General features: G+C 49.8%; 8 protein-coding genes across 8 annotated transcripts; 3 read left to right on the plus strand and 5 right to left on the minus strand.

Annotated features, from left to right (window-relative positions):
• Positions 1-157: 157 nt before the first annotated feature.
• Positions 158-2,078, minus strand: FOBCDRAFT_227427 (uncharacterized protein). Its single transcript, XM_054705463.2, has one exon. It carries the CDS (start codon positions 1,900-1,902, stop codon positions 295-297), a length of 1,608 nt encoding a protein of 535 aa, XP_054561438.1. The 5' UTR covers positions 1,903-2,078; the 3' UTR covers positions 158-294.
• FOBCDRAFT_227428 (uncharacterized protein) lies at positions 2,075-5,018 on the minus strand. Its single transcript, XM_054705464.2, has one exon. The coding sequence runs from the start codon at positions 4,900-4,902 to the stop codon at positions 2,314-2,316; it is 2,589 nt and encodes an 862-aa protein (XP_054561439.1). The 5' UTR covers positions 4,903-5,018; the 3' UTR covers positions 2,075-2,313.
• Positions 5,019-5,136: 118 nt separating this feature from the next.
• Positions 5,137-5,724, plus strand: FOBCDRAFT_94645 (uncharacterized protein; the record flags this gene model as incomplete). Its single annotated transcript, XM_054705465.2, has 2 exons — positions 5,137-5,544; positions 5,599-5,724. Coding segments are annotated over 2 exons (534 nt in total), but the record flags the coding sequence as incomplete, so codon positions are not given.
• Positions 5,725-5,805: 81 nt separating this feature from the next.
• FOBCDRAFT_96259 (uncharacterized protein) lies at positions 5,806-6,180 on the plus strand (the record flags this gene model as incomplete). The annotated part of the gene is made up of 1 exon (XM_059612279.1): positions 5,806-6,180. A coding segment is annotated over one exon (375 nt), but the record flags the coding sequence as incomplete, so codon positions are not given.
• A 728-nt stretch (positions 6,181-6,908) lies between these two features.
• On the minus strand, positions 6,909-9,050 carry FOBCDRAFT_140860 (uncharacterized protein; the record flags this gene model as incomplete). The annotated part of the gene is made up of 2 exons (XM_059608112.1): positions 6,909-7,636; positions 7,688-9,050. 2 exons carry the CDS (start codon positions 9,048-9,050, stop codon positions 6,909-6,911), a joined length of 2,091 nt encoding a protein of 696 aa, XP_059465308.1.
• A 3,093-nt stretch (positions 9,051-12,143) lies between these two features.
• Positions 12,144-13,177, minus strand: FOBCDRAFT_164587 (RTA1 like protein-domain-containing protein; the record flags this gene model as incomplete). Its single annotated transcript, XM_054705467.2, has 2 exons — positions 12,144-12,988; positions 13,039-13,177. The coding sequence occupies 2 exons, from the start codon at positions 13,172-13,174 to the stop codon at positions 12,315-12,317; spliced, it is 810 nt and encodes a 269-aa protein (XP_054561442.2). The 3' UTR covers positions 12,144-12,314.
• Positions 13,178-14,826: 1,649 nt separating this feature from the next.
• FOBCDRAFT_186169 (uncharacterized protein) lies at positions 14,827-17,973 on the plus strand (the record flags this gene model as incomplete). Its single annotated transcript, XM_059608614.1, has 11 exons — positions 14,827-14,965; positions 15,042-15,197; positions 15,252-15,409; positions 15,500-15,858; positions 15,930-16,108; positions 16,143-16,403; positions 16,467-16,575; positions 16,678-17,040; positions 17,101-17,467; positions 17,539-17,677; positions 17,758-17,973. The coding sequence occupies 11 exons, from the start codon at positions 14,827-14,829 to the stop codon at positions 17,940-17,942; spliced, it is 2,415 nt and encodes an 804-aa protein (XP_059465309.1). The 3' UTR covers positions 17,943-17,973.
• Positions 17,974-18,427: 454 nt separating this feature from the next.
• On the minus strand, positions 18,428-19,902 carry FOBCDRAFT_227438 (RTA1 protein). The gene is made up of 2 exons (XM_054705469.2): positions 19,507-19,902; positions 18,428-19,444 (listed from the first exon to the last, which is right to left on the minus strand). Exons 1-2 carry the CDS (start codon positions 19,694-19,696, stop codon positions 18,738-18,740), a joined length of 897 nt encoding a protein of 298 aa, XP_054561444.1. The 5' UTR covers positions 19,697-19,902; the 3' UTR covers positions 18,428-18,737.
• Between the last annotated feature and the right edge of the window lie 602 nt (positions 19,903-20,504).

Below are 20,504 nucleotides of genomic sequence, written 5' to 3' on the forward strand. Positions count from 1 at the left end.
ATATAAGTAAGGCAAGTCTTAAGGTCCTATTATGTAGTTTTATATTATGCTAAGAAGTTTTATATTATATTCAGTATCTAGTTTGAGTCGGTTAGTATATGATAGTTTATTCGTGTATGCTGGCAGAGTCCTGTGGGCCCCTCTTGCCTCTGTCCCTGTCAGGTGCATGGTAGTACAGTAAACATTGTAAAATTGGTATCAAAAACTCTCAAAATATTAATTCTTAGAAAGTATCGTCGCTTGCGCCCGAAAACTCCATCCAAAAGCCCTCGATCATCGACGTAGTCCCTCGCCTCACGATACACAATGCTCAACCCAATCCCGAAACTCCCCCCTCATCCAACCGCCCAGCAGCCTTAATACAGCAAGTAGCTGATAAAAGTGCTCAATTGACTTCGTGTTCCCAATACCAACTGGCCCGCATACCTCAAACCGATCCTCCTTGTTAAAGGCAAAATACAACTCCCAATTCTCACATACGACAAGAATAACCGGCAGAAACGGGAGTTTCTTCGATCCCTCAAACTTGGCCACACGTCCAAACCACGAAGCCAGCCATATCCCCAGCTGCGTTTTTCCCTCGCCCTGCCTCTTAGATTCGACCTTTGTTTCGATGAGAACCCCCGTAGGCTCCTTGCACAAGGGCCCATGCGTCGACTGGTTGAAGGATTGCACATCTGGAAGCTCCGCAACGAAATTCGTGATACGAGTTTCAAGGGCCTTGTCGGGGCGAAGAAGAAAAGCATAGTCGATCATTTTTCCGCCGAGAGCTTCGAGATCGCCACGTGCTGGGGGTATGCATGTCCTTTCGATAGCCGAAGTTGTGATGTTCTCGGCTTCGACTTCGGGGATGTTGGATACAGCGAGACGAAGAGTTGGGCCGTGGATGTGGTCATTCCAAGTCGCTTCAGAACGATTGTTTGAGACAAACTCTTTGGTGGTATTGACAATTTGGCGGATAGTAGTGAGTTCGTTGCACAGAACCATGAGATGATTCGTGGCATCATCACTTGATGGAAGGATCTTGCTGGCATCCTCGACTTGTTTGTCAGGTATAACCATTGCCCGATCCTCGGTCGCGAATTTGCTTTCCTTGACCATGAGCTCGCCTTTGAGCAATTCCTTCAACTCTCGTGGTAGAAATCCCTCGTCCTGAGCAATGTCCCAGATAGCGTTGAAGAGCCTCAGCGCTTCAGCACTACCCGTCTCTTCTACCATTTCCTTCAGCTCACAGGGCTCAGGCGATTCCCATTTCACCGGCTTTTCGAGCTTGCTCAAGTCATCCAGTTTCTTAATCGGACTTGTCGAGCGCGTTCGGCTGGTAACACTACTACCAGTTCTTGAGCCGGATGTAAAAGTTGGTCTGCGGCTGTTGCTGATCTTTTCAGTGTATGAAGGGGTCTTCGTAGATCTTGGTGCGAAGTCGGAGTCCTCTGGATCTCGGTGCGGATAACTCAGATTAGGAGCTGTACGAAGAGCGAGACCATGTCTTGGCGGCCTTGGTGTTTGCTGTGTATCTGTCTCGTCAAAGACATTGCCGGCAGATTCAGGCTCTGTTTGAGGCTCAGGATCTGATCGAGAGCTGGTGCTTCCGTGCTTTCTCGGGCTTCTTCTTAGGCGTTCGCCGTCCATTTGGGTGTTACTGGCTGCTGGCTCTTGGTCGTAGTCAAGTGGCAATTCGCATATGGCTGGGTCTCTGCAGTCGTGCAAAATAGTATGCTGGTTGGCAATCCAAGCCCAAATGATCTCAAAATCCATGTAGAGCGGTTGGGAATTTTCTGGTTGACTATTGCGAGTGTTTTGTGAGGCGGCACCGGATGCATTTGACGTGTTGTTTGACAAGTCGAATTTGGGCCTTGAAATTGGTTTGTTTACCTGTTCTTGTTTTGGTTGCTGTGCCATTACTAGTGATGAGGTAAAAGTGGGTAGGCTGTCAACATACCCTAGACTTGTGTAGAGAAAGTACGTGACGCGCACGGGCCATGGTTTCACCCAATACCAAAGGGCACGGACCAACAAATCGTGTATCAGGACCTGATACGCGGGGTAATTGGTACAGTAGGTAAGATGAATTCAAATACCTATTGTATACTTGGATTCTATGCTTAGTAGTTTTATTACAGATTCAGCGTCTAGTTTGAGTCAGATAAATATGATAACTTAAGAGATAAAAGAGGGATAGAAATAAAAAGAGATATACAGGTAAAAGAGAGATAAGTCATTGCATGGCCTCAGTAACATAAAAAGGGCTCATTTGCAACTACTGAATGCAGGCATAGTACTAATAAACACTTTTCCCTGTTACCTCCGTATTTAGGTAGCACACTTTTCAAGATCTAACTCCGCTATTACATACTCCCGTATCACCATCGCCACCTTGTCCAGCACTTCCTGACTCTGCCCTGACTTGGGCGCCACCTCCCTAGCCGCTATGGCAAATACGAGGCCGGCGATGTCGGCGACATCGGTCGTGACATACAGCATAAGTGGTAGGCCAATGTCGTCTGCCTGCGCTCGCACCTTCTCGAGTAGCCCTCGAGCCATTTTATGCATAACGAAGTAATCAAACACAAGGTCGGGAATTTCTGTCTGAATGACGTGGGCGAAGTAGTGCACGAGCTGCGGCGCGGTGAGAGTTGTACGTGCTGGCGCTGCCTTGGCTTTGGCCTTGATCTTCCTATCTGCTGCAGCTCCAGCCTGGGACTCAGTTTCAGCGGCCCCGTCCTTCTTCGCTTGTTCCTCCTGCTGCATTTTGAACCAACCACTCGTCTCCAAGATCTGCTGCATCACCTCGGCATTCCAGGCCCTCCTTGTCGGTGCTGCTATCGCGCGCTTTTCCATCCGCGCTGCGCAGCACAGCGACACAGGTGCCCTGAACTTAAGTTCGCGGATGCCAGCGTGTGACCTCTGCAGGAGCACCTTGCCCTGCTTGCCCTTGCGCCGGTTTGTAGCCGCGAGCCAATTGGCCGGCGACACGCCGCGGCTCATGCAGTAGTTCTTGAAGTGGGCCTGCAGCGAAGCCGGCGGCTCCGTGCCGACGAAGAATGCCTGGAGTCCTTGCATCGCGACGAGGTGGTCGAGGTCTGGCCATTCCGGCACTGGCACCAAGTGCTCTTGTTGTTGTTGCTGCTGACGCACCGCCGTGTACAGTTGCACGGCATGCAGCAAGGCGCCAGGCTTGGCAGCGTACCTGACGCCGGTCTGGTGGAGCAGCACACGTGCGTAGTGAATCCACAGGCCACAGAAGAGCGGGTTGTGTAGGAGAAAGGACGAAGACCGGCTTGCACTGTCATTACGACTGCTGCGGTTGAGAGCCATCCGGGAGGCCGTAAATATATCCACGCCGTTTAGATTGACCGTGACCATGTTGCGCAGGTCCTCTAAATCTTTCTTCACATCGTTTTGATGATAGTCTGCCAGGTTTGCGCGATCGAGCAGATCGGCAGTGATCTCGTTGAAACGATGAAACTCAGCCAGGACCTTCGTGATGTTGGGCCCGAAGAAGCGTAGCGTGTCAAGGTAGTTCTGCACCGCGAAGCACAGCCAGACCGGGATCTCCTGCGTCTCGAACATGTATTTGACGCCGCGCGCGAACTCGTCGAGCACAGGGATACCTTCGAGTTCGAACAACAGGGTGATATCGGGTACTACTTCCAGAAGCGCCGCCTTGTCCTGCGCCCACCGCTGACGGTTATCCATAGTCTCTAGATGCGCTCTCTGCGCGTCGTACCACCCGAACTTGCCGGTGTAGCAAGGCATGTGTCGTGTGCTGTACGGCGCGGCCGTCCGAATCGCTTCGAGCAAGCTAGCAGCATTGTACAGAAACGTGGCGCCTATATCATAGCATGCGAAGTTCATATCGTCAGAAAACCGCTCCTTCTGGAAGGGATCGAGATCTAGGGATTGAGAGACTGCACCGAAATACTTCGGCAGCAGCGCCAACGCGCCACCGTGCTTCTTCAGCAGCGGCGCCATCTCCTCTTCCATGCTGCGCGCGAGCTCGATAGCCAAATTCGCACCAATCGCAGCGGCAGCCAAGTCGATTTTCCCGCTGTGATATTCATTCCACAAGTTGCTAACCTCGTTGCGAAGTTTGATGAGGTCCTTGAGCAGGGCTGTGAAGGCGAATATGCACTCAGCCTCCGACTCGTCATTTTCAATTGTGTACTCGAGGTCAATAGGTGAAGATCGAGCAGGAAGCACCACATCGGACGAGTCCGAAAAGTTCTCGGATGGCTCATAAACTTGCAACATCTGAAATAGACTGAAGTCCCGGATCTTAGCTTCCACCACTGAATTATCGCGGATGGCATTCGTAGCGCCTTTCTTAGACGTCATATTAAATGCAACGCCGCTGCCGCCCTCGACTTTGAACAAGACATAGCGAACCTTCTCCAGCACGCTGACGAAATATGCATGCGCTGTATTTGCCCGCACGCTGAGATGTTTGTTGGTCTCGCTAAGGTGCATTGAGAACATCTTCCGGACACGGATCGCCCGCTCCAGGGCTGTGCTAAAGAACAACGGGATCCCGGCCCCATTATTGGCTTCCATTGGGGTCGTTGTTGTCAACTTGCGGGCGATGAACTCGGCCAGTGGCACGAAATCTCGAATGGCAAGCACATACCTTGGCTTCGGCGGCGGATCGGGTGCATCCTTTGCGTCTATGCCTGAAGGTGCGACATGCTGCTGTTGCTGCTGCTTAGCCTCCTTGCGCGCCTTGCCCTTTAGGCGGCCGAATGAGGGGGCGGCACTCTTGTTGGCTGCCGCACCTGCGGTAGGGGGTGCTGCGAGCGAGGTCGTGTATCCATGTTTCTTAGCAGTTGTGGCTAGCCATGAAGCGACGATGTCCGTGTCATGCTTGTATTGCTGGTATATCGAGAGAAAGCTGGTGGATGGCATTTTGAAATGTTATCCAATTCCGAAATGCAATGGATTTTAGTCTGCCCCTCGCAACTTGCACGGACGAAAATGATGTATTACGACGCATTTTATGGGAAATTGGAAGGACATCAAGCGCGCACGGGCCAGATTCTTCGTAATTCGACAAATTACATCGAGCCCTCGCTACAGTAGTAGTAGCCTCGTCCACCATTGTGGTCAACTCTAATTTGAGCACATTTCTAACCGTTTATTATGCCTTCTAAGCTTTCATCAGCGCGCAAACGCAGTAGGCCGTCTCTCAACCGCCGCAAAGAGGTTGATATTCGAGACGACGAGCCATCCGATGATTCAATCCACGTAAATCAAAATTCAGAGCCGGCTCAAGTGAATGGACAATATGAAGCCCGTCTTTCAACATCAAAATCCAACTCCAAGGCAGCAGAACCAAACACTCGCCTTCGGCGGAGCCATCAGCTGCCTTCCCTATTAGTTCACGATACACCTCAGAGCACCGTTCGCCGCTCTGGGGAACCAGAGGAGCATACGACTGCGTCTTTTGCCGAATCCCGCATGGCTCCTTCAGTGAAGCGGCAAAAGACTGATGACGTCCAGTCCCGACTATCTCAAACGTCTGGATTATTAGATTGGAACGCACTTCTAGTAATAATGATCCCCCAACCAAGTTTATTCTGCCATAACCTAACTACTCTACAGCCCTCTGGAAATGAGTTTAAAGAAAGCTTGAAGACTGCCTCAACTGCCTTGGCGCCATCCGTCAAGGGCTTCGAGCAGCTTTTAACATCTATCAACGATGAACACAGCAAACTTACCGCCGTTAAGGGCAGTCTCTCTTCCCAAAGGGTCGAGCTAGCCAAGGACCAGAGAAAGGCCTCGGACGCTCTCAAGGATGTTGAGACATCAATAGCCACTGAGAATCAAATGCTCAGAGACCTAGAAGATGTCTACAACAAATGTCCAGGAGACAAGGAGCTTCTCATATTCATTGAAAAACGAAAGAAAGCGAGCAATGAACATCAAGAGGTATATACCATCGTCAAAAGCCAACTGAATAAGAGCTCAGCCGGGGTTTCTAAAACCGAAAGCGAGATTGCGCTGGTCACTAAGAGGCTTACTCAGCTCGAGGCTGAAAGGGCTGAGGTCATGAAGGAGAAGGAGGGAGTTGATAAGGCGGCAAAACAACTGATGGTTATGTCTCGGTTCTTGGAGCCTGGCTGGCAAGCTACTCTGGACAAGCTTGAGCAGGTTTTGGGGGATGATGCTGTGCGAACTGCCTTCTTTGGGGTTTTTCATTGCTGTGAGTGATGCTTGAAGTTGTAATATTAGGGATATACGCTCTATCAAGCTGGTGTTGGCGTGGATGGGATACCCTAGTAGGAAATAATAATATTAATTGTAGTAGAGTTGATCTTCCTCCTACACTTTATATGGGGTAGAGTTGATTTAATGAAAACGTCTATAAAGGGAGACTTTAGGTCAAGTTCATTTAGTTAAATGTTATTAGTTAACGTTACCTCTTTACGCTCCCAAGAATAGGTATAACAGATAGTAGGCGTTTGTAAACGTATGTTCTCTATAGTTTTCTCACCACATTAGGGGTTGCTCCAGCTCTAATAACATCCCAATAATTCGCAAACGCGGATGGCCCGAAAATACTCTATATCTCCAGTGTTTAAGCTTATGTGTTCTGATGATTGGACCTCATTCATAGAAAGCACAAAGCATACATCCTACCGTTCACCGCCTGTCAAAACTAGACAACCCAATCCGTTGTAAATATGGAAAATTTGTGGATAAGAAAAAAAGCCAAAATAAGGATACATATCTCTCTCTTCCTCTCTCTCTTCTATCTCTCTTCCTCTCTCTCTTCTATCTCTCTTCCTCTCTCTCTTCTATCTCTCCTACTATCTCTCATCTCTTTCCTTTCTTTCTTATATTTATTTCTTTTTTATAATTCTAGGAAAATCCTTATATAAATAGCACTAGAGCAAAATAGCTTCCATAGCCTAATATAACCCTATCCCAACCCTAAGAGCTCTATCGATAGCATACGTGGTCAGGAGCATGCGAGGATGATGACCCGCTCCCGCCGCAAACACGCGCATTGGATCACCCGCGCTGGAAGGGTAGTAGAAATTCGACTTGTCAACTAGCTTTGCTAGATACCTCTTGGCGATTGCTAAAGCAGCTTGCCTGTACAGTGATAATGTCCAGAGCGTGACTAGGTCTCGGGTCCTGCTTCTCAAGATGCCAGAAGCTTGCTCTGACGATAAATGCTTCCTTCTACCATTGGGGTCTAAGAAAAAGAACTCGTTGCTATCGTGGCGTATTGTATGCATCTTCCTGGCTAAAAATTCCCAGACCGGACGGACAATAGCGAGATACTTCAAGAGGCTGAGGCTGAGATCCACAGGAACATAACGGACGATGTAGAACGCATAATTGTTGGACGCTCGGGCCTTATTATAACTGATAATAATAATCATACGTCCATCGTAGAAAAAAACGTTGCGTATAGATAGCTTCGAGTTTAGGTATCGAATACTGGTTACCTCGGTGCCTCGGCCAGGCAGGCTGGCTCTGAAGTGAATTGCTGCAAAAGTGGATTTGTTGAGCTCGATACCAGCACTTAGATACTTGTGACAAGTCTCTACATTCCAGTGTCCGGATTTTGCGAAAGGTGTACCACGGAACGACGACTTCTGGAGCTTATGGAGGAGCGTCTTCCATATATCTGTCAGGTTGTTCTCGATTTTGTTGATGAATGACCAGCCCGCTCTTCGACAAGTTAAATCGTCTCGAATCGCAGAAACGTCAATATCCGGTTGCCATCCTAATAGCATCTCGTCTACCTGCTCTTGCACTGTTGCTACGGCTTTGTGATGAGTCTCGCAAAACTCTGACAACAGGACTTTTTTGTCGTCACCAATTGTGAATGATTGGCCGTCCGGAGCCCAAGTTAGGTTACCTGGCACTCCCTCTCGCTTTACAATAGATTTCGCGAATGCTTTCAGTTCGATCAACTCTCCAAATGGCGAGTAGCAACCCCGCAGGAGATATTTGCAACGGATGGAAGAAATGCGATCCGGTTGTGACGGGTAAGCTGTCCGACTAGGCCAGACAAAGTCAAGAGTATTGTAGGCGTAAACAGGGACGGCGTACTCAAGGAACAGGAGCCGTCCGATCCACATGAGTGCGGCTAGTCTAGGTGATGAGCTATGGGCTAGATGAAAAGCAAGGGACGATCCCTGGATCCCTAATACGGCTGTGTAGTGAATGATGGTAGATGCAGACATATCCCCGGTAGGTTCTTGATACGTCCAGAACATCATTGATAGTTGAAAAATAGCCTCAGATAAGTGCAACCAAAGGCCAAATGGAAGAGAGAACGGCAAATCAACAGATAAATCATCTTTGCCATCGCTCATATTGCAATTTTTATCGTTTTCGTCGGAATGGTTCTCAGTCTCGACTCTGTCGTACTCGTTGATATATTCCTCGTCAGCTCCACCACCATCGTCATCGTCATCTTCATACTCATCTCCATCATCACAGTCGCCAGGCTCATCCTCCTCGTCCTCACGTCCTTCGTCCCAGTTAGAGCTTTCAGCCTCCTGCTGAAGACGAGCAACCAGATAGAGTATATGACGCATCATGGCAGTTTCATCGCGTCCGAGTCGTAAGTTGTAGATGTCCTGCTGCTGATGTGTTTCAAAATGTTGAACTCTAAACACATAACAAATGAACCTTTTCCATACATCAACATATCTCTTCAAGCAGTTCACAGCTTTGAATTCGTGGGGCCAAAAGGTATCTTTCCAGTAGGTATTCAACCAGCATCGAGATCTGTATGAGGTCTTGGCCAATGTGAAACAGGCTCGATCAACCATGATGTCAACACCACGGAGTATAACTCGTAGCTGGGCTTCTACGACGGCCGGACTTCGCAGTGCTGTATCGTGCCATTGGCCCAACAGATAATCTTCATTCCATGCTGGCTTGGGCTTCCTTGCCGTGGCCGCAATAATCCCAAGCGGTCGGTTATGAAATAAGCGAGGCCATCCTGTATGCTGTAGCCATGGAGTTGTTTCATTCTGCTCAACATCATGACCATCAGCCTGGTGGTCACGGAGCTTTGGAGGCCACATGTTTAAAGATAGTTAGGGTAGTCGATACTTCATCGTAAAAGTGGACAACTGATAAGATCAAGAGTCAATTGAGGAGGGGGAAATCTTTGTTCTACATACTGGCGTCGGTAGAGCCCTCCTAAATTACTACGACGCGGTCACGAAACACGCGCGGTCAAGATATTAATTTACACGTAGGCGCTCAGGAGGTAATATCGCTTGGCGCCGCCAAAGTAAAGCTATCTGCGAAGGTTGCGACGAATGAACGAACCAGCCAATGAGAAGGTTTATCAGGCACTTTTAATCAAAAAAACGGGCGGGGGATTGAAAACATTGTCCCTCTTTCAGTGAAAGAGGAACTAGCAGGGGTATAAGCCAATGAGAGATGTAGAATTTCCTCATTCAATGAAATTGGGACGAACCATAAGGATGTAGGCCTGGTCTTGGATAATACCGGGAATGGCTTGGACCTGCTGGATGATTACCTGCCTCTCTGCTGTTGGCATGCTATGCCGTATCCTTAAATGGCTATCTGCCTCCTTGGCTACATTTGCAAACTGGCAACTCTTGCAAGTAATAATGGGAAACTCGGGCAAATGAACAAATGGCTCCATCTTGGGGCTGGTATTATCTCTTGGTTCTATGCCTTGGATGGTCTTGGTTGTAATATGAATCGTGGGGTCTAATGGTTTCTCTTTGTTATGATACTGTATACTATGGAATTGTTTATCTTAATTTGCTTTTTTTCGTTGCCTGGTGCTTTTAAACCTTAAACACATCTGTTATTTCCATTTAATAACCTGGCTCTTGCGCCTTCTGCGATGGATAACTATCATCTGCCAAATTTCACCAATTATAATGCTTGCCCCCCTGGTCACTTTCAACCACATCAAAAAAAACGGCCAAACTTCAAATGCATCGCTTGGCTGCAATTCGGGTGTAAATTAATTCATACTTTGGGAAAATACTCTCCTTGAACTTACCTTTTGATTGATACTAATTTTATTTATTTTATATACTAAAATGTCTACGAATTCTACCCCCTGTGTTTTCTATGAACTCTACCCCATGTCATCAATAGCGCCTTTTCATTTTATATGGGTTTTTCTATGAACTCTACTACAATTCATTGCACCCATTGCGGGTAGGAAAATACTTACTTTATTATTATCTTTCTATATATACTACTTTTATGTATTTTACTTACTAAAATATCTTCGACCTTGCCCTCTCACTTTTTTCTACGACCTTGCCCCCCATAGTTCAATAGCGTGGTTTTTTTTTCTATGGCATTTTCTACGACCTAGCATGCAAAGTCGTAGCTGAATGGTTGATAGGATAGTGTGAGTGCCCATACACATCCACGATGTATGCTGCTCTTGAAATGCAAGTACGGCCTCGACCCCGACCTCGTCCCGATCTAGCGGCTGATTCTCAAATGCAGCCTCCAAAAAGAACAGCCGGGCCCACCACACTATAGCAGCTAGCAGACCAGTATATAAATGCGGCTCTATATAGCCCATCGGGCGTGGTTTGATACCAAGCGCCGCACAGAAGCACAGTAGCGAATTCGCATATGTGTTTCCGCCAACGTGAGTTTTGATCGAAGCCACGATAAACCGGAAGACGGCTCGGTCTAGTGCATCCTGCAGCGGGCTAGTCATACCTTCATCCCCTTGCTCGCCTTCGTCACTATCATCATCGTCTTGATATTCGTCTCCGTCTCCGTCTCCGTCTCCGTCCCCGTCCCCGTCTTCATCTTCGTCTTTATCCTTAGCTTGTCTCTCTCTGCCGCTGAAGAATCCGCTGTCATGACTGCTTGGAACCCTATCACTCTCGAGCTCTTCAGCGACATCATGCAATAAGCTCCACTGCTCATCCGTAAAGCGAACGGCCCAGCATTTAAACGCTTCCTTCCGCCCGATACGGTATGCCTTCCAGCAGAAGCTTAAGTAACGGTGACCGACAGACTTATACTGGCTCATCGATTCTTCCTTGCCTTTACGGCCAAACGGCACGCCGCTTGGGGTCATTGATGTGATGCTGCCGAGCCACTGCAACGTCTCGGTCGGCACGCTATCGAGCCGCCAGCAGCAACGGTCCACCTCACGATCAAAGCTCTGTCCGAGCCGGCTGAGCAATAGTCGCTCACGAGCTGCTTCCTCATCTTCCTGATTCTGAGCCTACCTGCCTGTTGCTGCCCTCGCCCGTAGCCACTGGGCTGCATCGTGAATACTGATCAAGTCCCGGGAGCCAAAGTGTCGTACCCAGCCTAGCCTCTTGACCCACGGCGAATCACGGTCGATATCTTCCTCCAAGTCACCCTTCCGTAGTCGTACGGCGTCTTCTTCCTTTAGTCGAGCCAGACTTGCAGCAATGACCTTATCTATAGCACTCTGATTTCCAGCATCAGCTTTGTTAGCCACATCTAACGGGCCATTCCTATCGCTATCATCTCGAACGATCCAGTAGCGCGCATGCCTTCCTCCCATCCACGTCTGTAGCCGCACCTTAGTCCACGGTTCCTCTGCTGTACTATGCCCTGCCTCTCTCCAATGACGGACAATATTATCGTATGCAATAGTAAGATATCGGCATATACAACAGCTATACCCACCTGAAATAACGAGCTCTTCGATTGCTGGGCCGTTATCTTCTGGTACTGCAATACGCTTCGGGTCAGCTAGTTCTAGTTCACCATAGTAGTCTATGATATCCTTGAGCACTTGTCCCTTGAGCTGATGCTGCCGTCGAAAATGTGACTCAATGCTGCTGCCGGGCCGAACGGCTGCTTGACATAGCCGGCAGATGAGTATTTGATAATCCTGATTGAGCTGTACGATGTCCTCCATTGTTGTTTGATGTCGCCTCTTTAATCTTGATTATAGAAAGTAAAGAGAGAAGCAGTCTTGTTGTTTTTCTCTATCAATTACAGTCCCCTTTCCTCTGCATTATGCTAACCCCAAGCTCGTACTAGCTAACCCCAAGTGTGGGGTTGGGGTTATTTTAAGCCAATCAGCAGCTCGGCCCAACCCCAACCGATTCAAGTCCAAAATCTAAGCGAGATAACACAATTTATTAGACGATTACTGTTCAATCGTCTCTTAATAGTACCTAGGCTAGACCGAGCACAGCAACCCCTTCAGACATACGCAGTTCCATCTCGCCTGCGTCCAATACGACTCGCAACTGCATTTTCCTTCGCCAACAAGGAAACAACCAAAGTAGAGTATGACCACTAACCAGGCGACAACATGAAAAGTCGTTTCATCCGCCTTGATCAGCTCAGACCTGGTTGAGAGCTAGTTCCGTATCGTTGTCAAACTTAGTGAAACCGACCTGGTCATTGAAGACGTCTCCCGCGTGCACGACGTGAAAAAGAATCTGCACCGCCGCCATAGGGAGCGCGTCGAAGAGGTATATGAGTAACTCGTTCGATGCCAGTTCCCCGTTGTGCCCCTGGGCGAACTCCATGATGCGGAAAATGCACCTGGCAAGAATGACTGCCGAGGCCACCAGCAGGATTATGAAAAGGGCCTGCCAGCTCCGCTTGCCGCGGGAAATGGGGTTACCGGCACCCGGGACGGCCATACGCTTGAGGAAGATGATGGAGACGATAAGGAAGAGGCCAAAGAATATGATCTGGATGAAAAGACCGACGAGGACAATCTTCTGGCCTATGTCGGCGAGGCTGGCCATAGCCATCATGCCTCCGCCGGATGCCTGGAGGAGGAAGGCGAATAAGTCGCCAACGACGAAGATTTTGGTGATCTTGTGGGGGGAGATGAGGGATGCCTGCGGGCATCGCACGAACAGGGCGATCCGGCCATAGATCATGTATATGGTGGCTGCATACAGGGATGGCGGGAGGATGATGAACAGTGACTGCATGATGTACAGAATCATCTCGTTAGGGCTCTTAGACGAGAGGATTCGGAAGACATAGCCGGCGGTCATCACTATAGGCAACCAGTTAGCATGAAGTGTCAGCAGAAATCAGATAACGTACTCCAAGCACCGACGATGAGACAGCTGTAGAACCAAGTCTTCTTCTTGGCCACGACAAACGTGTGCAGGGCTGCGCTGAGGCCGAAAACACCGGCAGCGATGAGTGCCGCGATGATGCTAGGCTCGTACGGATACATCCCGTGGCTGTTTTTGCCTGCCATTGCGAAGAGAGCGCAGTTCGGTCTCTAACTGGTGGGAGATCGGGTGGTATAAGGGAAGTGGTCTTTGATATTCCTTGACTATGAGACTAGCGATAGTGTGGTAGATGGATGGAGAACGGGAGAGAAACAAGATGTCCGGGCGGGCCTTAAAGCGAACTTAAACAGAGGAACTAAAATGAGCGTACATAGAATAAAAATATTGTTCAGGTTTTTGCTGTGTAACGGACATAGAGACAGTGAGGCCGATGGTGAGAAGAGCCAAGTCACATCGACAGTATATAAGTATTAAGGGAACAGATCTACGTAGCACCCTTGCGGATGGAGCTAGAGAGGGGAATTTGAATACACGAGTCTCATAGTATTCCTCGGTTTCGTAAACAACACTCGTATCTACCTCACTCTTATCGCCAATTTAAGCATAAAACTCGGGTGTCGTAAGGGCAAAGCATGACAGCGCTTGCCGAAATATCATTGGCCAACCTTCTTTGAGGGAGAACCAGGGTCATAGGTTACACGGCATACTCCATACAACACGGTTTATGCTAAGGTCTTAGTCCTGTCGCATAACACACACCCCGACAAGGTAGCGAGCCAAGCCCATAAAACCGCCAACACACCAACGCGACTGGAATACGTTGAAATCCTTATACTAGACCACATATGCCATCACCCAGGGCATGAAGTCCGAGGCCGGGTTGAGCATAGACCTAATGTTGTAGCCCAGTGTCAACTTCAGGGTGGTGACGCGTGCAGGGCCATCTGGGAATGTGGGGGGGGGGGGGGGAGGCGGTTGTTCTAGTCGTCACAAAGGGCGAATACAGCGATCATCGTGATGGCACTACTGGCGATTTGGTTAAAGAAGTACCTAATGAGCGACATAAATATTCCTTACAATAGGAATAGAAACCAAAGACGGAAGGAAAAGCATGATGAAACGTTAAAGATTATCAGTATAGTCCCCGGAGCCCGACACTAACCGTTTCAACTTATTTATATGCTGAAAAGCGTGCAACATGGGCCTCCGCCTTGCAATTAACCTGGGCGGTCCGCTTCGCTCCCCGTTATACTCGTACCTTGCTCGTATCACGTCGGATTGCCTCGGGCTCAGCTGTTTCCGAAGATCTCCTCGCCTCTTAGCGGATTTTCAGATTTGTCCCACTGATGTGACAACAGATGGTTCCACTTTCCATGCACTTTTATTAGTGACATTCTGGAAGTAACAAGATCCTAGGAAGCGTCTGAAGTAGGCCCCCGCTTTTAATTACCTCCCAGGATTTGTGGATAGGCTTCGAACCGTAGAGCTAGTTTGCTTGGATCCGAGCTCCGCGCGCATTCGCCCCAACGGACCGAGTCTAGTTTTCACTAGGGGGAAGGAGGGGGCGCTACGCCAGATCATGCATGTCTAGTCCAAGGTTTTCTAGTGGACTTTGCCGCGATCAGCGCGGCTCCATACGGTACTACGTAATGCCATTAGCGATAAAGCCCAAAGCGTACGGATGAGCCGAACTGAGAAGTTGGCTCCCGGTATTTAAACGAGAGAGTGTCCAGGTAAACGTGCTGCTCCCTTTCAGGATACGTCAAACTCGGCGTATGCATATGCCCTTAAACCCCCCGGCGCTTTTCCAATGATGTCTTTAGACAACATACCAGCCAAAGTCATATCGGGCCAGGCGCCTAAAGATCAACCAAGTGAAATACCGGAGGTTGCGCCTCCGTATGCGCTCCACTGTTCGGGCGCCCTTCTGTCAAATTCCACAACTATCAACCGTGAGGTTCCCGTTTAGACAGACGCCTGCCTTCCAGTGACCGGCTGATTAAACTGACTTCATCTAACCAAATCTAGCCGATGCCACCTTCAATGTCAACTTCTCGTCCACGTCGCCAGAACAGTTGACCCGAGTCCTACCTCCGCTCCCATCGCCCTCTTGCGAACCGCCCGTTGCTACTGCCGCTAGGTGTCCGCCACTAAACATCGTGATCCAGGTGGTTGGCAGTCGAGGTAGGGCCGCTCCCTTCGCTGTTCAAGCACCCAATGTGTTGACATGGAGCCCAGGAGATGTACAGCCGTTCATTGCACTCGCTACGGCCTTGCTGCGATATGGTCACCGCGTTCGACTCGCGACCCACGACACATTTGCCAGTTTTGTAAGATCGTCCGGCAATGGCCTTGAGTTCTATCCAATTGGAGGAGACCCCGAGGATCTCATGTCCGTAAGTGTACTCCTATCGCCCTTCTTGCTTTGGCTACTCGCCTCTTCGGCTCCTAGTCCTGTGCCGTAACGAGATACTGATTGCTTTCAGTACATGGTTCGGAACCCCGGGCTTGTCCCGTCCCTAGAAAGTCTCCGCGGGGGTGATATCTCGCGAAAGCGACAAATGATGCGAGAAATGTTGCAAGGCTGTTGGAGGTCGTGCTTCGAACCAGACGAAATCTCCCATAAACCCTTTGTTGCTGACGCCATCATCGCCAACCCCCCCAGTTTTGCCCATGTGCACTGCGCACAAGCGCTCGGAATACCAGTCCACATGATGTTCACCATGCCCTGGACTGCGACGAGGGCGTTTTCGCACCCTCTGGCAAACGTCCAAAGCGACAACGTGGACCTCAAAGTGTCCAATTATCTGAGCTTTGGAGCGGTTGAACTAATGACGTGGCAAGGGTACGTGATGACGTCCCCTCACCACATAGTGGTTTACATCAGTTCATCTCCAACTAACCATATCCCTACAGCTTAGGAGACGCCATAAACCAGTGGAGGCGGCATGATCTGTACTTGGATCCTCTGCCGGCCAGCGTGGGCCCCGACATTGTCGACATGTTGAAAATACCGTTCACGTACTGCTGGTCGCCTGCTTTGATCCCGAAACCTAGCGATTGGGGCTCCAATATAGGCGAGAGAAAAGAATTCTGTCTGTGCGAGGGTTTCGCTAACGTCTTGAACAGATATTTGCGGATTCTTCATGCGCGATGAGCCATCCTACACACCGCCCGATGAGCTTGCCGCCTTCCTCGCTGCTGGGCCTGAGCCTATCTACGTCGGATTTGGGAGCATCGTGCTTGAGGACGCAGTCAGGATGACTAACACCATACTTGAGGCCTGTGGGTTGGCTGGCGTCAGGGTCATCGTGTCCCGGGGCTGGAGTAAGCTAGGTGGCAGTGATCCTAACACGGACGATGTCTTATATCTTGGTGACTGCCCCCACGGTAAGATGGAATTGGCTATCCCAACTCTTAAAAACCATCCTGATGCTGATGATCCTCTTTTAGAATGGCTCTTTAAACGTGTTGCAGCTGTTGTCCATCACGGTGGAGCAGGCACCACAGCTTGTGGCCTCTACCACGCGCGTCCAACTATCATCGTGCCGTTCTTCGGCGAGTAAGTGCGCCTCTTGCTGGACTTGTTTTCATCTCTCGACTCTCCTCCGGAATTTCTTCCATCAAACGTTTCACGGTCTTGACCACACTCTGACTTTCAAAGCCAACCCTTCTGGGGCAACATTGTTGCAGCAAACAATGCCGGTCCGCGTCCGATACCCCATAAGTCCCTGACGCCCGACAACTTGGCAGCCGGCATCAAGCTCTGTCTTGAGACCGAAACGCGCACCTCGGCTCAGGCCATCGCCTCCCGAATGCATCAAGAATGTGGCGTCGACAGAGCCGTTGAATCTTTCCACCGCCACCTACCCGTGGAAGATCTCACTTGCGACTTGCTGCCTCAACGCGCCGCTCGATGGACGTACCACCCGCAAGGAGACCCGAAGCTTGGCGTTGTCAGGCTCTCCGATGCCGCACTCAAAGTTCTTCTTGACCAAAAGCAACTGAAGATTTCCAACGTCAAAGCGTCAGTGCACAACCCTCCTACGACGAATAGCCGACCGAGACTAATGTACAACACTCCCAGACTACAACCCAAAGACTACGACGTTGATCCGCAGCGACGGGACCCCCTGACTGCCAGTGCGTCGTCCTTGCTAGGCATGATGACGGACTTCACAATGTCGCTCGGCGGGGCCTTCATCGACCCTTACAAGGAGTACAAGCGCAGCCGAGCTAGTCGAGGCGATGGTCCGGCCCCTAGCGTCTCCGCCGCGAGGGCCGTCGGACAGGGGCTCACCGGCATGACGACTACGGTCGCAAAGGGCGCGCTCGTTGACGTGCCACTAGCACTGGCCGAAGGCTTGAAGAACACCCCGCGGCTCTATGGCGAAACAGTCGAAGACCATGGTACTGTCAAGGACTGGAAGAGTGGCGGTGTTGTTGCTGCAAAGGTCTGCTAGCCCGCCTCTTGCTCTGTCGCTACTGTTTTCCAGCGCTGCGCTAATACCATTTTTCTAATCAGAATTTTGGGTCCGGATTTTACCGCGGCATCACCGGCGTCGTCACAAAGCCAATCGAAGGCGCAAAAGCCGAAGGCACGGTTGGGCTCCTGAAAGGAATTGGCAAGGGTTCCCTTGGCCTTGTTACCAAGCCAGGCAGTGGTAAGTGTTTTACCTTCTAAGCATCTCCCAGAACACGCACATGGTCATTTGATCCAGATCGCTTACTCAGTCTGCAACAGCCATGTTTGGTCTTGTCGCGTATCCTGCGCAGGGTGCCTACAAAAGCGCCAGGGCCTTGAATCAAAAGAAAGTTGAAGGCTTGGAGGCAGGGAGACTGTCCAGCTTGGAGTTGGCAGCTGGTTGTGTGCATCCGTCAGATATTCCAGCTCTGGTGAAGGCCTTCAGAAGGATAGAATTGGCATAATAGATGTTTTGGCCTAGCTTGGGTCCCGAAAGAGCTCTTTTCAAGACTCATATACACTTCGCCCATCTTAGGTGCCGTGTTTCGTGTCCGACCGAAGACGCAGAGACTGTCAAGGAAGATCGACGGGCGAACACGCATCGCTCTCGGCCTAAACAAGCGAGGGGCCCACGCGACTGCATTGACGCGACCATTAACAATCAATCTCGCTTTTCTCACTCCAGTAGAATGAAATCGCCCTCGCTCGAAGGAAAAAAAGACTCTTAGCTATCGACGCTAGCCATTAAGTGTTGGAAAATCCGGAGATCCCCCGTTCCCTTTAGGATTCAGACTGTTAGTCTGAAAGTCCTGGATTTAGAGTTCAAAGTCCTAGATGAAATCATCTAGAGATATAAACCCAAGAAGAACTCTCATCTCAAAAACAACAATCAAGTTTCACAAAATATATTTTCACCTAGCACTACTGCGCAATATAAACAACATTAAGACCCAAATCTAAGTATCAAATTAATCGCTGACCTCTACAAGTGCCCCGGACAACTCTCCGACGATGGCTAAAAGGCACCTCGTCCTAACACGAGCTTAAGATGAACTAGATTCGAGATATTCCGCCACATTATTCTATTCTGCACCAGTCGTGTCGAGATCAACGACATACTATCACCCCAATGCCGTGGTTCATTCTGCGGTAAACCTAGCTTGCCCATGTCCTCGCCACAGCCAACGGCCCCAGCCTTTAAACCAAATATATAGTTCATACAAAATAAGAAAAAAAGTATTGTAATGTGGCCCATTCCGTCATATCCGAACACCATTCAGTTCGACCTGATCCAATCCTGTCAAACCAATGTCAGACTCCACGGTCAACCGCCTCTTGTGAGTCTCCTTGGGCTCGAGATCCCCAATGTACCAAACGAAAAATATGAGCATGACAGCTGCCATTAAACAAGCGTCGAAGATGTAGAGGAAGATCTCGTGAGAGATGAGGTACCCGCCATTGCCCTGAACGTATTCAATGACGCGGAAGACGCTTCGGATAAGAATGATGATGCTTGTGGTATAAAGGACATAAAGATGGCGTCTCCACGGTATAATCTCCTGATCCGCGGCAGGAGCCAGCGCACCGGCGAGTCTACCGTGGCAGATCAGAGAGGTGACCATAAAGAAACCGAAAACGGCAATTTGCACAAACAGGCCAACGATGATGACCTTCTCGCCTATTTCGTATAGTTTGAGCGATCCAGCCGACTGGATGCCACCGCCACCGGCTTGTAAAGTGAAAGAGACAATATCGCCAATGACGAAGATCTTGGTCATCCACTTGACGGGAATGAAGGAGTGGTGCTCGGCCCGGAGGGACCGGAGGAGGCGACCGAGGACCATATAGATGGAAGCAGCGTAGAGAGCTGGCGCAACGAGGATAAGAATTTCTTGAATTATGAAGCCACCGAGAGCTTCTGGATCAAAGTGCGACCATAGCCTCCCGCCATAGCCAACCGTTTGAACTAAAAGCCAGCCGACGTCAGCCCACGATCAAGACAGAGGCGCAAAGGGAGCAAATGCGTACAGAGACCACCGATTGTGAAGGCTGCGAAGTAAAAGGCTTGAAATTTATGCACACGCCATGTGTGGAGGGCTGTGAGAGTTGCGAAGACGACGACGCTAACGACGGCGGCAACCAAAGAGGGCGTGTATCTGTAGGGCTTAAACTCGAATGTACGTGATTCGGGGTCTATAGAGACAGCTCGACGATCCATAATGAGCTAGGGAAGGATTTCTGAATATGGTCTCGCCGGAGGGGGTAGCAAGGGACAACTAGATGGGAAAACAAAAAGTGCACGAAAAACCCATAGATCACCCAGCTTTCCAAACCATTTTAAAGGTTCTTTGACCGGCGGTCGTTTTCAGGGGCGGCCAGGTCCCATCCCCACAGTCGTATAGAAAGCGAGTCCGAACATTTACGACCAGTTCATCTGCCTTAGATCTCGTATGCGTTGCAGCCTGCCATCAGTCAGGCTTTAATGGGAGAAGATTCCAAGCGAGTCGTTCGGGCATTTGTATCTACTGATCCAAGCAATGCCAGCCGGCCCAGGCGTCGGATTTGCTCCGCAGAGACGCTCGCAAGAGCTGCATAGCTTCGGTATGCCCTTGATTCTACACAATACTTATCTATGAGCCGCGGAGTTGGCCAGCATGCGGTAAGGATAGTAGCACAGGAGCAAGAATAGAGCCTCCATTTTTACTTAGTGAGAGGAGGGGCTTAAGAGTCTGTGGAAGTGGGGGAACTACTGATATCGGAAACAGATACGAATGCGAGCCGGGTATCCGTAACAGCGGGGAGCCGGCTATCATCAGTGTCGGACGCTACTATGCAAGGTCAGCTACCAGATCATGCAAATCAATCTGGGCCTTGGGCGCAATGAGGCAGTCAAGTTCGTCGGGATCAAATTCCAATGCCGGCCCACTCGGCCTCCGCTCCCTTGTTATCGCTAAGTTTCCGAGTCAGCCTTGCGAGAAACAATATTCCTGACCAGCCCTTGTTGAGGGGCTCGTCAGCCTAGTGGG

The sequence above is a fragment of the Fusarium oxysporum genome, chromosome VII (genome assembly GCF_013085055.1).
Source record: "Fusarium oxysporum Fo47 chromosome VII, complete sequence".
In the NCBI taxonomy this organism is placed as follows: domain Eukaryota; kingdom Fungi; phylum Ascomycota; class Sordariomycetes; order Hypocreales; family Nectriaceae; genus Fusarium; species Fusarium oxysporum.

Bases quoted from the DNA above. Each gene is read 5' to 3' on its own strand.
- FOBCDRAFT_227428 (XM_054705464.2), bottom strand. From the start codon at position 4,902: ATGCCATCCACCAGCTTTCTCTCGATATACCAGCAATACAAGCATGAC.
- FOBCDRAFT_227438 (XM_054705469.2), bottom strand. From the start codon at position 19,696: ATGGATCGTCGAGCTGTCTCTATAGACCCCGAATCACGTACATTCGAG. The intron at 19,445-19,506 runs GTACGCATTTGC...GCTGGCTTTTAG, and splicing joins CTTCACAATCGGTGGTCTCT to TTCAAACGGTTGGCTATGGC.
- FOBCDRAFT_227427 (XM_054705463.2), bottom strand. From the start codon at position 1,902: ATGGCACAGCAACCAAAACAAGAACAGGTAAACAAACCAATTTCAAGG.